General features: G+C 40.6%; 1 protein-coding gene across 1 annotated transcript; it reads left to right on the top strand.

Annotated features, from left to right (window-relative positions):
• Window positions 1-2,089: 2,089 nt before the first annotated feature.
• On the top strand, window positions 2,090-8,964 carry LOC137177024 (NLR family CARD domain-containing protein 3-like). The gene is made up of 7 exons (XM_067583108.1): window positions 2,090-2,346; window positions 2,418-4,215; window positions 4,942-5,115; window positions 6,664-6,837; window positions 7,428-7,601; window positions 7,780-7,826; window positions 7,978-8,964. Exons 1-7 carry the CDS (start codon window positions 2,100-2,102, stop codon window positions 8,523-8,525), a joined length of 3,162 nt encoding a protein of 1,053 aa, XP_067439209.1. The 5' UTR covers window positions 2,090-2,099; the 3' UTR covers window positions 8,526-8,964.
• Window positions 8,965-12,989: the final 4,025 nt, after the last annotated feature.

The following is a 12,989-nucleotide window of genomic DNA, read 5'->3' on the forward strand; positions in this document are numbered from 1 at the left end:
TGTGACAGGATAGAGCAACAATTTTTTGAGACCAGAAAAAAAAATCTAAACATGCCTCGCTCCCACAGTTTTAACTCTCAAAGCACATATCCTACCTTGATATGTTGCCACAAGCCTCCTCTCCCTCAAATGTAAATATATTTCCCATTGGAGTTACAGTTTTTGAGATCTAAAGCTTAATTAATAGGGAGAGCGCTGTCAAGCTCTCATTGACTGCAATACAAACTGTAGGTGGTCCCTCCTGTTTCTTAAACTTACAGATTCTCTCTTCCTTCAAACACTGTGTACACATACTGCATTATACATCCTCATTTCTCCTCAACGTGATGTTAACTGTTACTTCATGTGGCAGTGATTTCTACCAGCTCAGTGGTTAAACACTGTTCTCATTCATTCACAATTCAAAACTGCTGAAGTTTCTCTCTCTCTCTCTCTCTCTCTCTCTCTCTCTCTCTCTCTCTCTCTCTTTCTCTCTCTCACACACACACACACTCACACACCCACACTCACCCCAACACAATATATGCAAAGACACACTAACATACCGGCATGCACAAACACACACACAGACACTGCTCCTTTTCACCTTGTCTCCCCTGCTGTATGTATGCACACTCACACACCTGCTGTGCTGTAGCTGGTGGCTGGTGGCTGGTAGTGATGCACGGGTCAGTGTTTTTCAATGTTGGTTTCTTATGATAGGCAATTTATTATTAGAGCCAATCTGCACCACCTAACCCGCAAAACTATGTGTTAATCAACCGCCAAAACCCAACCTGCGAATGGCAAACTTTGTTTACCAACCGTGTACTAAGCATCGGTGGGCTCAGTGAGTTGTGGCTGGGCAGCATGTCACATCCTTTAGATTTTTGCGGAAGAAATAGCCAGAGTCCTTCTCATAGAAATTAGTCCACAGGCTGTTACAGGCAACAGAGAAAGTCGGGGAAGGTCTCATTTTTTATGTTACGTTACAATCTGTTCACTCATTGGCAATAAAAAAACAATGAATACATGTAAATTGCCTCACAATTCTTACATATAGCCCCTTTAAGTTGTCCAGAAAACTTTTTCTCTGGATAATTTACATGATGGATGCCATTGTGTGTCTTTTTATACATTAAACATTTTAAACTGAATCCCAAACTTTAATTTCAACAAATGATGAGGATAAATATGTATCTTGCTGACTTGCTACAGACTGTTACACATGTAAGTAACAGAGACCATTTTAAAGAACACTGCTCCTGGACTATCTGACTTTTAGCAACATATTAAATCTTGTGCTGCATGTCAAACAATACTAATCAATATGACACTCAGTTTCATGGTTTGATTAAAAAATATTGTTACTGTGTGATTGCTGCACACAAGTGTGGTTTCCTTGGCTGAAATCAATCTGAGTATAGGGCACACCCATTTTTGTGTATTTGTCGGTAGATACCTCCTACCATTTCTCTGTAATTGGTTACCAAAGATTTGTAGGCATTGTCTAATACACATAAATTACCATATCTCCTCAGTGCATCATTCATCATCAGAGATGTGACAGCTTAAAAAGCCTGTAGCATTTCATACAATTTCACCCACAGGTGGCGCTACATGTTAAAAGAAAATGCTGCAAGAGGTGCAGCTTGTAGCAGCAGCAGCTGATGGCAGCAGCTAGCAGCAGCCGCAGCTGGCGGTCTAATCAGCTGGCAGTAATTACATTGCATTTTCCTCAGGAAAGACACATTCTAGTTAATATTTTTGTTAATAAATATCACCTTTTTATGCACATTCTCCTGCCTACTGACCTGCTTTTTTTAACATCCCTTTAAAAGTTTCCAGTGCCAAATAACATCTTCTGCCCTTTATACAGAGTGGTGTCACTAATAAAACTCTTATACTTGTACTTAAAACCATTGTTAAACATGTTGAAAGGTAAAGGAGAAAATTAAAGGGAGAAGAGAATTAAAGCACATGAGTTCATTTTTGCTTTTCTTAGTTCTCCCTGAACCCTGACTGAAATGATCATGACATGTGATATACTGAAGCTCATTCAGTCTTAGTAAAAATGTATCATTGAAGTATGAGCTGTTTTCAGGGAGATGGAGAAGCCTATGGAGCTGGAGTTGCTGGAAGTGTTGGAGGATTTGGCAAATGAGCAGCTGAAATACTTCCAGTGGTTCCTGCAGAAGGAAGCATTACTGGATGGATTTGAAGCCATTAAAAAGAGCCAACTGGAGGATGCAGACAGGCTGAAGACAGTGGATCTGATGGTGCAAAAGTACAGTGAAAACTCTCTGGTGGTGATGAGGATGGTTTTAAAGAAGATCACCAGGAATGAAGGTCAGTCAGAGGAAATTAGTTTGCTTTGTATCTACATTGTAGGGTTCAGGTTAGTTCAGTTCATGTGTTTCTGTTGTTTCTTCTTTCAGGGACTCTTGTCAGATGTCAACACACATTCAAAACCAAGCTGAAGAAAAGGTTTCACAGAGTGTTTGAAGGAATTCCAAAACCAGGACAGTCGGTTCTTCTGAATCAGATCTACACAGAGCTCTACATCACAGAGGGAGGGACCACAGAGGTCAATGATAAACATGAGGTCAGACAGATTGAAACAACATCCAGGAAACCAGACAGACCAGAAACAACAGTCAGACAAAAAGACATCTTTAAAGCCTCACCTGGAAGAGATGAACCAATCAGGACCATGATTACAAAGGGAGTGGCTGGCATTGGGAAAACAGTCTTAACACAGAAGTTCACTCTGGACTGGGCTGAAGGCAAAGCCAACCAGGACATACACTTCACATTTCCATTCAGTTTCAGAGAGCTGAATGTGCTGAAAGAGAAAAAGTACAGTTTGGTGGAACTTGTTCATCACTTCTTTACTGAAACCAAAGAAGCAGGAATCTGCAGGTTTGAAGAGTTCCAGGTTGTGTTCATCTTTGACGGTCTGGATGAGTGTCGACTTCCTCTGGACTTCCACAACAATGAGATCCTGACTGATGTTACAGAGTCCACCTCAGTAGATGTGCTGCTGACAAACCTCATCAGGGGGAAACTGCTTCCCTCTGCTCACCTCTGGATAACCACACGACCTGCAGCAGCCAATCACATCCCTCCTGAGTGTGTTGACATGGTGACAGAGGTCAGAGGGTTCACTGACCCACAGAAGGAGGAGTACTTCAGGAAGAGATTCAGAGATGAGAAGTGGGCCAGCAGAATCATCTCCCACATCAAGACATCACAAAGCCTCCACATCATGTGCCACATCCCAGTCTTCTGCTGGATCACTGCTACAGTTCTGGAGTGGACCATGAAGAGCAGTGAGAGTGGAGAACTGCCTGAGACCCTGACAGAGATGTACCTCCGCCTTGTGATGCTTCAGTCCAAACTTAAGAATGTCAAGTATGATGGAGGAACTGAGACAGATCCAATCTGGGGTCCAGAGAGCAGGAAGATGATTGAGTCTCTGGGAAAACTGGCTTTTGAGCAGCTGCAGAATGGAAACCTGATCTTCTATGAATCAGACCTGATAGAGTGTGGCATTGATATCAGAGCAGCCTCAGTGTACTCAGGAGTGTTCACACAGGTCTTTAAAGAGGAAGAATGTGGGATGTTTCCAGAAACAGTGTTCTGCTTCATCCATCTGAGTGTTCAGGAGTTTCTGGCTGCTCTTCATGTCCATCTGACATTCATCAACTCTGGAGTCAATCTGCTGGCAGAAGAACAAACAACATCCTGGTGGTCTGAAGTGTTCGGAAACAAATCAACGCGTTTCTACCAGAGTGCTGTGGATAAGGCCTTACAGAGTCCAAATGGACACCTGGACTTGTTCCTCCGCTTCTTCCTGGGTCTTTCAATGCAGACCAATCAGAGTCTCCTACGAGGTCTGCTGACACATACAGGAAGTAGCTCACAGACCAATCAGAAAACGGTTGAGTACATCAAAAAGAAGATCAGTGATAATCTGTCTGCAGAGAGAAGCATCAATCTGCTCCACTGTCTGAATGAACTGAATGATGGTTCTCTAGTGGAGGAGATCCAACAGTACTTGAGTTCAGGAAGTCTCTCCACAGATAAACTGTCTCCTGCTCAGTGGTCAGCTCTGGTCTTCATCTTACTGTCATCAGAAAAAGATCTGGATGTGTTTGACCTGAAGAAATACTCTGCATCAGAGGAGGCTCTTCTGAGGCTGCTGCCAGTGGTCAAAGCCTCCAACAAAGCTCTGTAATTGTTTAGAATTTTTATCCATTTCAGAGTGCTGCATGTGCTGTTTTTGATTCAAATGGAAATACCTTTTCTGCTAATCATTTCCTCTCCAGGCTGAGTGGCTGTAACCTCTCAGAGAGAAGCTGTGCAGCACTGTCCTCAGTTCTCAGCTCCCAGTCCTCTAGTCTGAGAGAGCTGGATGTGAGTAACAACAACCTGCAGGGTTCTGGAGTGAAGCTGCTGTCTGCTGGACTGGAGAGTCCATGCTGTACACTGGAAACTCTCAGGTCAGATTCAGATTACAGCTTGTCTTAAATGAGTTGAGATATAAGAGATATGAACACTGGCTAATACAGAGAAGCTTGATTTGATGTGTGAATCAGATTACTGCATGTTTGTTTATTCCTGCTTCAACATCAATGAACTGTTTTATCTTCAGCATCTTTAGAATAGAACAAGAGGGATTTCAGCCAGTCTCAAAACAAGATCACATAACACCAAATTTACCAACTCCTCACAGGTTACCATCTAGATATAGAGGTGATACTTTGGTGTAACTGAGCAAATTTAAAGTGTTGCTATATTTGGTCCAAATTAAAATGTAGGTCAGTTGGTTCCGTTAGCTGTAGTGAAGACTGAGATCTGTGTTTGTCCACTATATCCCTAAATCTTGATTCAACATTAAAGATAGTGAAATTTACATACAAAGATTATATGTCTTCTTGTTAATTATTTCCTCTTCAGGCTGAGTGGCTGTAACATCTCAGAGAGAAGCTGTGAAGCTCTGTCCTCAGTTCTCAGCTCCCAGCCCTCTAGTCTGAGAGAGCTAGATCTCAGTAACAACAACCTGCAGGATTCAGGAGTGAAGCTGCTGTCTGTTGGGCTGGAGAGTCCACACTGTACATTGAAAACTCTCAGGTGAGATCAAGTTACACTTCAGTTCATGAAATTTAATCAGCCTCTCTAATGCCAGGATTTCTGAACTGCAAAAGTTTTCCATCAAGATTTTATTTTTCACAGGAAAGAAAATGTATGTATTTTCCAGCTTATCTTTCTTTGATCCAGCGTCACATACTATACCGCACACATGTATGAACTCTGGCTGAGATAGAGAAATTGATTTTTGCTTTGATATCATGTGATTTAGATCATTACATGTCTTTTTAACACAAATTCTGTCACATTTAACACAAATGTCTCCAAAGATACAAATGTTGGGCCTCATACAAGACAAAAGCAGGCCTGCACTAGGGATGCCATGGTGAGGAAATTTTCCCACCGACTAATAAACTCATGACAATACTGGTGTAATGGGGTTACAGCGACATTTTCAAGATAAGATATTCCTTGATGATGCGCATACGTAGAGTACTTACTTTGATCTTTAACGTTAGATTTTTAGATTAGAGCGTCCCCTTACTTAAAAGTTAGTGACGGCAGGCTTGAGGCTGCTGCCAGTGGGTCATCCTCCGTGTACAGTTGGGCTGTGGCGCACACAGCTGGGGATGAGCCAGAGGATGACCACCGCTTAGAACCAGAACCGGAGCAACTCCCCTGCCATCCAGACAGACAAATTGAGAGTGGAAGAGTTTCTGCCGAAAACAAGCACCGAGACATGAGAGCAGCTGCTCACTAACATCTAGCATCATGGTTGTTTACAGGACGAACAACAGATGTCTCACTCTGCTACTTTGCTGCTGTGACTCTGCTGCTGCTGCAGATGCTTATGGAGCAAACACTTTCAGTTTATAATTGTAGCGTCCATCATCTGACTAAGTATTGATAATGCCCTTAATGCTTTACGAATTACAGTTTTTTATTTGATGAATGTGGGCGCTGATACGCAAACATGAAATAAATGTGTTTTGTTTTGATAAAAAACAAAACTGCAGTATGGGCAGTGGGCAAGTAATGTAATCGGTGTGGGTACCAACACCATGTAACCCCAGTAACATCAACAACCATGGCAAGCCTAGCCTGCAACTGGTTTGCAGTTGGATGATAGATGTGTATTGATTGAGGTGCTATTGATTCTTAATTGATATTGCTTACATTAATAAACTCTGTTATGCCTTAAAGATAAATTGTTTTGGTATTATTTGTATATATATTCTGTTAAAGGCTGGTTGCGAGAGTCAGTGCTCAGATTCAAACCTTCACTGTTCACCTTATGAATGTTGATGTGTCTCTGATATTGAAATTTTTAAGTGAACACCACTTCTTGACACTATAGCCACTGTTTGGTTATTGGTCCCTGACCACAGGTGGTGCGCTATTATGATTAATTCGTATTAATCAGATTTATTGATTTTAATAATTAATAATGATCTTCAATCATTAATTACTGCTGAAAGCTAAACCTGCTCCTAACAAAGTTCATAACAAATATCCTGCATCACCAAAAGTCGAGACTCAACATTTTAAAACAAAGATAATTTGTTTTCTTGTTCATTATTTTTTCTCCAGGCTGAGTTTGTGTAATCTCTCAGAGAGAAGCTGTGCAGCACTGTCCTCAGTTCTCAGCTCTCAGTCCTCTAGTCTGAGAGAGCTGGATGTGAGTAACAACAACCTGCAGGATTCAGGAGTGAGGCTGCTGTCTGCTGGACTGGAAAGTCCACACTGTAAACTGAAAACTCTCAGGTCAGATTTAATCAAACTGTTCAGCAGATCACCATTTAAAATCTAAATCATGTTAGAGGATAAACATTAAAGCAATGTAACATTAGAGAATTACTTTCCATGCAGATTTTTTAAATTGTTTTCTTCTTGTTGATTTTTCTTATGTTGTTGAATTATTAAATACAACAGATGATTTTACAGATTTCTCCTAAATGTGTCTAAAAACTGTTGTACCTAGACAGCCAAGCTTTCGCATGGGGTTCCTCAAGCACCAGTTGCAGGCTAAAGAGCAGCCTCAGTCTGGTGGATACTTTGAACCACTTTGATTTTGTTTAGTTTAAAAAAAACTTCAACATACCAAACATGAAAAGCGCACACATTTAAACAAAACATAAACATTTTTAAATATTTTTTTAACATTTAGGTCACAATGATGAGTTAAAAACATGCTGCTGAATCATCCCTCAGCTGGTGACTTTTCCCATCTGGCTGGATGCTCAACTTTCTGGAGCTCCCTGATTCAGTTAATCTTTTAGTTTGTCAGTTAGTATCTGACTGCACACAGCAGTACTCTCAGTCTGTCTGACATGTGTTGTTTTGTGTGTCTGCAGCCTGTCAGGATGTCTGATCACAGAGGAAGGCTGTGCTTCTCTGGCCTCAGCTCGGAGCTCCAACCCCTCCCATCTGAGAGAGCTTGACCTGAGCTACAATCATACAGGAGACTCAGGAGAGAAACTGCTGTCTCCTGGACTTGAGGATCCACACTGGAAATTAGACACTCTCAGGTATGGAGAGACAATGTCTGATGGAGGAGGAAGAGCTGGAAACATTTTCTCTGTCAGAGCTGATCATACATCTCAACTGAATCCTTGAGAATAATAAAACAGTAGACTAGAGCGATGTAACGTCCATGTTTGCATGCTAAAAGAGAACGTGCTGCTCTGACCCTCCCCCTCCTTTCAGGCTGAAGCCTTCTGGAGTCCGATGGTTGACACCAGGTCTGAGGAAGTGTAAGTGTGTTTTTCATTTGATTCATGATAACAAAACAAACTTTAAACTGTGACATCACTCATTCACATCCTACTGAGGATGGAGATGATGTCATCAAACAGATGATAGATCAATAACTGCAGCTGTATTGTGTCTCGTTCTCTCCGTCAGATTTCTGTGAACTCACACTGGATCCAAACACAGCAAACAGAGAGCTCAAACTGTCTGACAACAACAGGAAGGTGACATATGTGTGGGAGGAGCAGTCATATCCTGATCATCCAGACAGATTTGACTTCTGTTCTCAGCTGCTGTGTAGAAATGATCTGACTGGTCGCTGTTACTGGGAGGTTGAGTGGAGAGGAAATGTTTCTTTATCAGTGACTTACAGAGGAATAAGCAGGAGAGGAGACAGTGATGACTGTGTGTTTGGAAAGAATGATCAGTCCTGGAATCTGAATTGCTCAAATAGTCGTTACTCTGTCTGTCACAATAAGAGACAAACACCCATCTCCTCTTCCTCCTCCTCCTCCTCTGTCACTAACAGAGTGGCAGTGTATGTGGACTGTCCTGCTGGCACTCTGTCCTTCTACAGAGTCTCCTCTGACACACTGATCCAACTCCACACCTTCAACACCACATTCACTCAGGCTCTGTGTGCTGGGTTTGGGTTCTGGCCTGACTGGTCTGAATCCTCAGTCTCTCTGTGTTCTCTGTAGGAAGGAGAGTCTCCTCCTGTTAGAGAAACTTTATCATGTTATTTAGTACCAACCTGATCTCTCACTTCTTGTAAATGCAGTGTCTAAACCCGACATGGTTTGTCAGTCATATATATACACATATGTATTGTTATATGGTCTATACATACACATATATACTGTACATACCAGAAGTTAATACCAAGTACTATCTGTATCAGCAGAACATGAGGGGATATATAGGGGGTGCTTATGAGGAAATACTGCGGGATTGATTATCACCAGAACCGTAACGTGATTTTTGTGCTGATTATTTTCTTTGACATTGATTTTACTTGGTTGGTGGTAGTTTGATTATCCCACTGATGATCTGATAAACTAATATTGATGATTTACAGATAGATTAATGTTTTAGATATATAAATAAACAATTAACTATCAAAGTTCCAAAATGATCATATCAATCACTTTATTTAAACATTGCTTTGACTTTCTGAACTGTAGTAAACATTTTTTCTGTCTGTCTGTGAATAAAGAGTTTTTATTTCATACTCATCATTATTATTCATCTTTCCTCATTATTACAACACTCTCCTGGCACATCATAAAATAACTATTGATAACTCCATATTGATTCAGATAGAAATGATTAGAACCAATGTTCCCACAGGTACAACTATGTGTGGGATTTGAAAGTTTGTTGACTCAGGGTGTTAGAGGATTGATCTGGATTTTGGAAGGATGTGGGTTCAATCGTCAATCGTGAATTTTAAAGTCCAGTGTACACAGAAAGATTGAAACAAGTTATAAATGTATCTGTAGCTCAAGCTGTTAAGACTATTGTTGAAAGTTTTGAGGACGTGGGTTCGATCCACAGGTGACCTCTGCATTTTGAAGTCCAATGTCAAAAGGAATAAGTGAGCATCTCTAAATAAGAAGCTCATTGTCTAGGACCACGACTCAAGAGCTTTTATAAATAAAGACTGTATCACTGGGTGTTAGAAGCTCACTTTAAAGTTTTGAGATTGTGGGTTCAATCCTCAGCAGAGTTTTCAAGTCTGATGTACATAGAAAGACTGACTGAAAGGCTCTGATAAACAAGGTACATGCATCAAACTGATAAGGGACCAGTTGGTAGGTTTGTGGCTGTTGGTCTGATCCTCTTGACAGCAAGTAAATTTTGAAGTGAAACCTCCAGAGAAATGACTTGAAACCTCCAAGAAACAGGTCCCAGAAACACCTGACTTATGTAATTTTGGTTCAATCCTTTATTGTTTATAATCTTCTCAATAAACAAAAGAAATAGGAGAACAAACACCTGACTTAACAAGGACAAAAATAGCTCAGGACAATGAGCAGATTGCTAAAAGAACACCTGAGTAATCACAGGTTGGTTTGATTCTTGGTGCAGGATCTTTCTTACTTTACTGTTGACCTTCTGATAAAACACATGAAATAGGAGGATGAACATACCACTACTTGTCAGGAGAAGTAGCTCAACAGGATCAGCTGTTTACATGGTGCAGTCATGACAGACTTAATGTTAGTTCAAATCCTTGTTTGGGCTTCTCTCATTCTTTACTGTTGAACTTCTCAGTAGAAACAGAAATAGGAGAACGAGCACAAGTGTTTGTAGAGAGATATAGTTCAGGAGGATGAGTGCTTACAACTACTGGGGCAAAAGATTGTTGGTTTGAGTCCTTGCTTGGGCACTGCTCTAATTCTTTACTGTTGATCTTCTTCTCAGAAGAAGCAGAAATAGGAGAACGAGCACATGTGCTCAGAGGGAGATATAGCTCAGGAGGATGAGTGCTTGCAACTACTTTGGCAGAGGATTGTTGGTTTGAGTCCTTGCTTGGGCACTACTCTAATTCTTTACTGTTGATCTTCTTCTCAGAAGAAACAGAAATAGGAGAACAAGCACTAAGGTACTTGCAGGTAGGTATAGCTCATTAGGATACGCACTCAAGAGTTTGTTCAGCTCCTGTATAAGGAGGAATCACAACAGACTTAGTGTTGGTTCGAAACCTTGTTCAAATGCTGCTCTCATTCTTTACTGTTGATCTTCTTCTGATGGAAACAGAAATAGGAGAACGAGCACACAGCTGTTCATAGTAAGGTATAGCTCAGTAGGATGAGTTCTTGCAATTGTAGCATTGGAGGATCAGTGGTTCGATTCCTGATTGAGGACAAATGTTATTGTCAAAACTAAAGTAAACTCTTTAAAAAGACAGCAGAGCACATATGCTGCCCCCTGCAGGCTGCTCTGAGTTAGTGTCTCAATTAAAACAAATCAAATCTGACAATCAATCAATTAACATCCACATACAGTTACGTGACACACACACACACACACACACACACACACACACACACACGTAAGTTTCTAAATGCACTATAGTATGAACCCCGCCAACCCCCCCCCCCGCCCAAAAAAAAAAAAAATCAACTCAACTGCCTCCCTATATAGGTGATGGGGTAGTGTGAAATATACATAAAACATTTAAGTTTCTAAACAGTATCATTAAAGTGGCTACCTAATGTCATCATTATTTTTGTGTCTGTAAGTAAGTAAAACTCTTCCAACATTTTTAAAAACATTCGTCTCAACTTGAGTAAAACATCAGTTGCTCATGGCTTCCCGTCCCATAACCCCCTGCTTCTACCTCTCTGAAACATCAGGGGAGGACACGGCCCTCCCCCGACCCCGCCTCTGCAGGATTGGACATTTGATGATCCAGGTCCTGACAACGGGCGGATTTGAACCAGACGCTGCATCGCTGACGCCTTACGGTCGCGAACAAACCCACCACGCCACCGAGTCCCCTTCACACTGAGAGCTTTTCTCCGGGCACTTTTAAATCTTCACTTTGGATGTTGGACTTTAAAACTCAGCAGGGATTGAACCCACAACCTCAAAACTTCCAGAGTAGTCTTCTAACCCCCTGAGCCACCTGGACTACCACACTGATTGCAGTTTCTTAGAGCTTTTCAGTCTTTACTTTTGAATTTCTGACTTTAAAAGTAGCAACTGGGGATTGAACCCACAACCTCAGAGTCTCCAGGAAGATGCCCTACTTGATGAACCATTGGATCTCTGTTGCTTTGATAGTTTTTGTCACAGTTAGTCTGTCCGCTTGATGTTGGACTTCAAAATTCAGTGAGGATCGAACCCAGAACCTCAAAACTTCCAGAGCAGCCTTCTAACCCACTGAGCCACCTGCATTGCTGCGCTGATCATAGGTTCTTAGAACTTTTCAGTCTTTTCTCAGTGTGTCTGACTTTAAAATTAGTTGATTAGTTTACTTGAGTACTGTACTTAAGTACATTTTTTGAGTATCTGTACTTTACTTGAGTATTAACTTTTTTGGAAACGTATGACTTTTACTCTATTACATTTGAAGGACAAATATTGTACTTTTGACTTCACTACATTTCTATGAAGGTTCCTGTTACTTGTTACTTAGAAGCATAGCTTTGAAGTCAGCGGATGAATTTTCTTTTCTTTACTAAAATGTGATGGGCCATATGATGTGTCCGTCACAGGAGAAACTCCAATCACAGTAAACTACTCCTACACTGTCAGTCAAGTTCAAAGTGCTTTTTAAACAGTTCAATTTGAACTTGGCAGTGGTATTGATATCTACGGCAGATGAAGATGACGATTCCTCACCAGAGCACCCATGGCCATATCTGAAATCCATGTTTCATCTGACTTAAAAACTCATTGAACTACCTGATTATTGAACCCACAAATGTAAAACTTCCAAACTGTACTCTAACACCTTTAGCTACCTGGTCAGAAAAAGGTGGAGCAGTGTCTGAAAGATTTTCACTCTGAAGAGGACAATGGACCACAAAATTCACCTGGAACACAAACCTAGATCCTGAAAACTTCCAAGCAGCTCTCTAACATCCTGAGCTACTGGTTTTGACACACTTGAATTGTTTATTAGACCATTTTACTCTTTCTTTTGGTTTGGATCTAGATTTTGTAAAGTTCTCCAAAGGTCTCCGAACCAAGAAGTGTACCAAATTATTCACTGATTCAGATCAGAACAAACACACTGTAGTTTTCAAAACACCCTCAGAGTTAAGGAACTTAACCTAATTAACTGTTCAAACTACTACTAAACATTCATGAGCATAATGGATTTAACTTTATTATTGCAGAACATGAATTACAAAAAGCAAATTTAGGTAAAAACATAAGAGATCTACTTGCATGTGTAACAGTAAAATTCAGAAAACAATTAACTAAATTTATATTAATATTCAATAACTGGCATGAATAACCCATCCGCCATTTGAGTTATGACAGTTTATCAGTCATTAAAATGGCTTCATTTCACAACTATAACATCTTACCACAATACACGCTGCATCACAGGAAAAGACTCATTCATTTCAAACAGAACTGAAATATAACATAATGTCAAGTTAAAGTAGCATAACTAACATGACCTAACATTAGCTACAATTACA

Source organism: Thunnus thynnus, chromosome 24 (genome assembly GCF_963924715.1).
Source record: "Thunnus thynnus chromosome 24, fThuThy2.1, whole genome shotgun sequence".
Taxonomy (NCBI): Eukaryota; Metazoa; Chordata; class Actinopteri; order Scombriformes; family Scombridae; genus Thunnus; species Thunnus thynnus.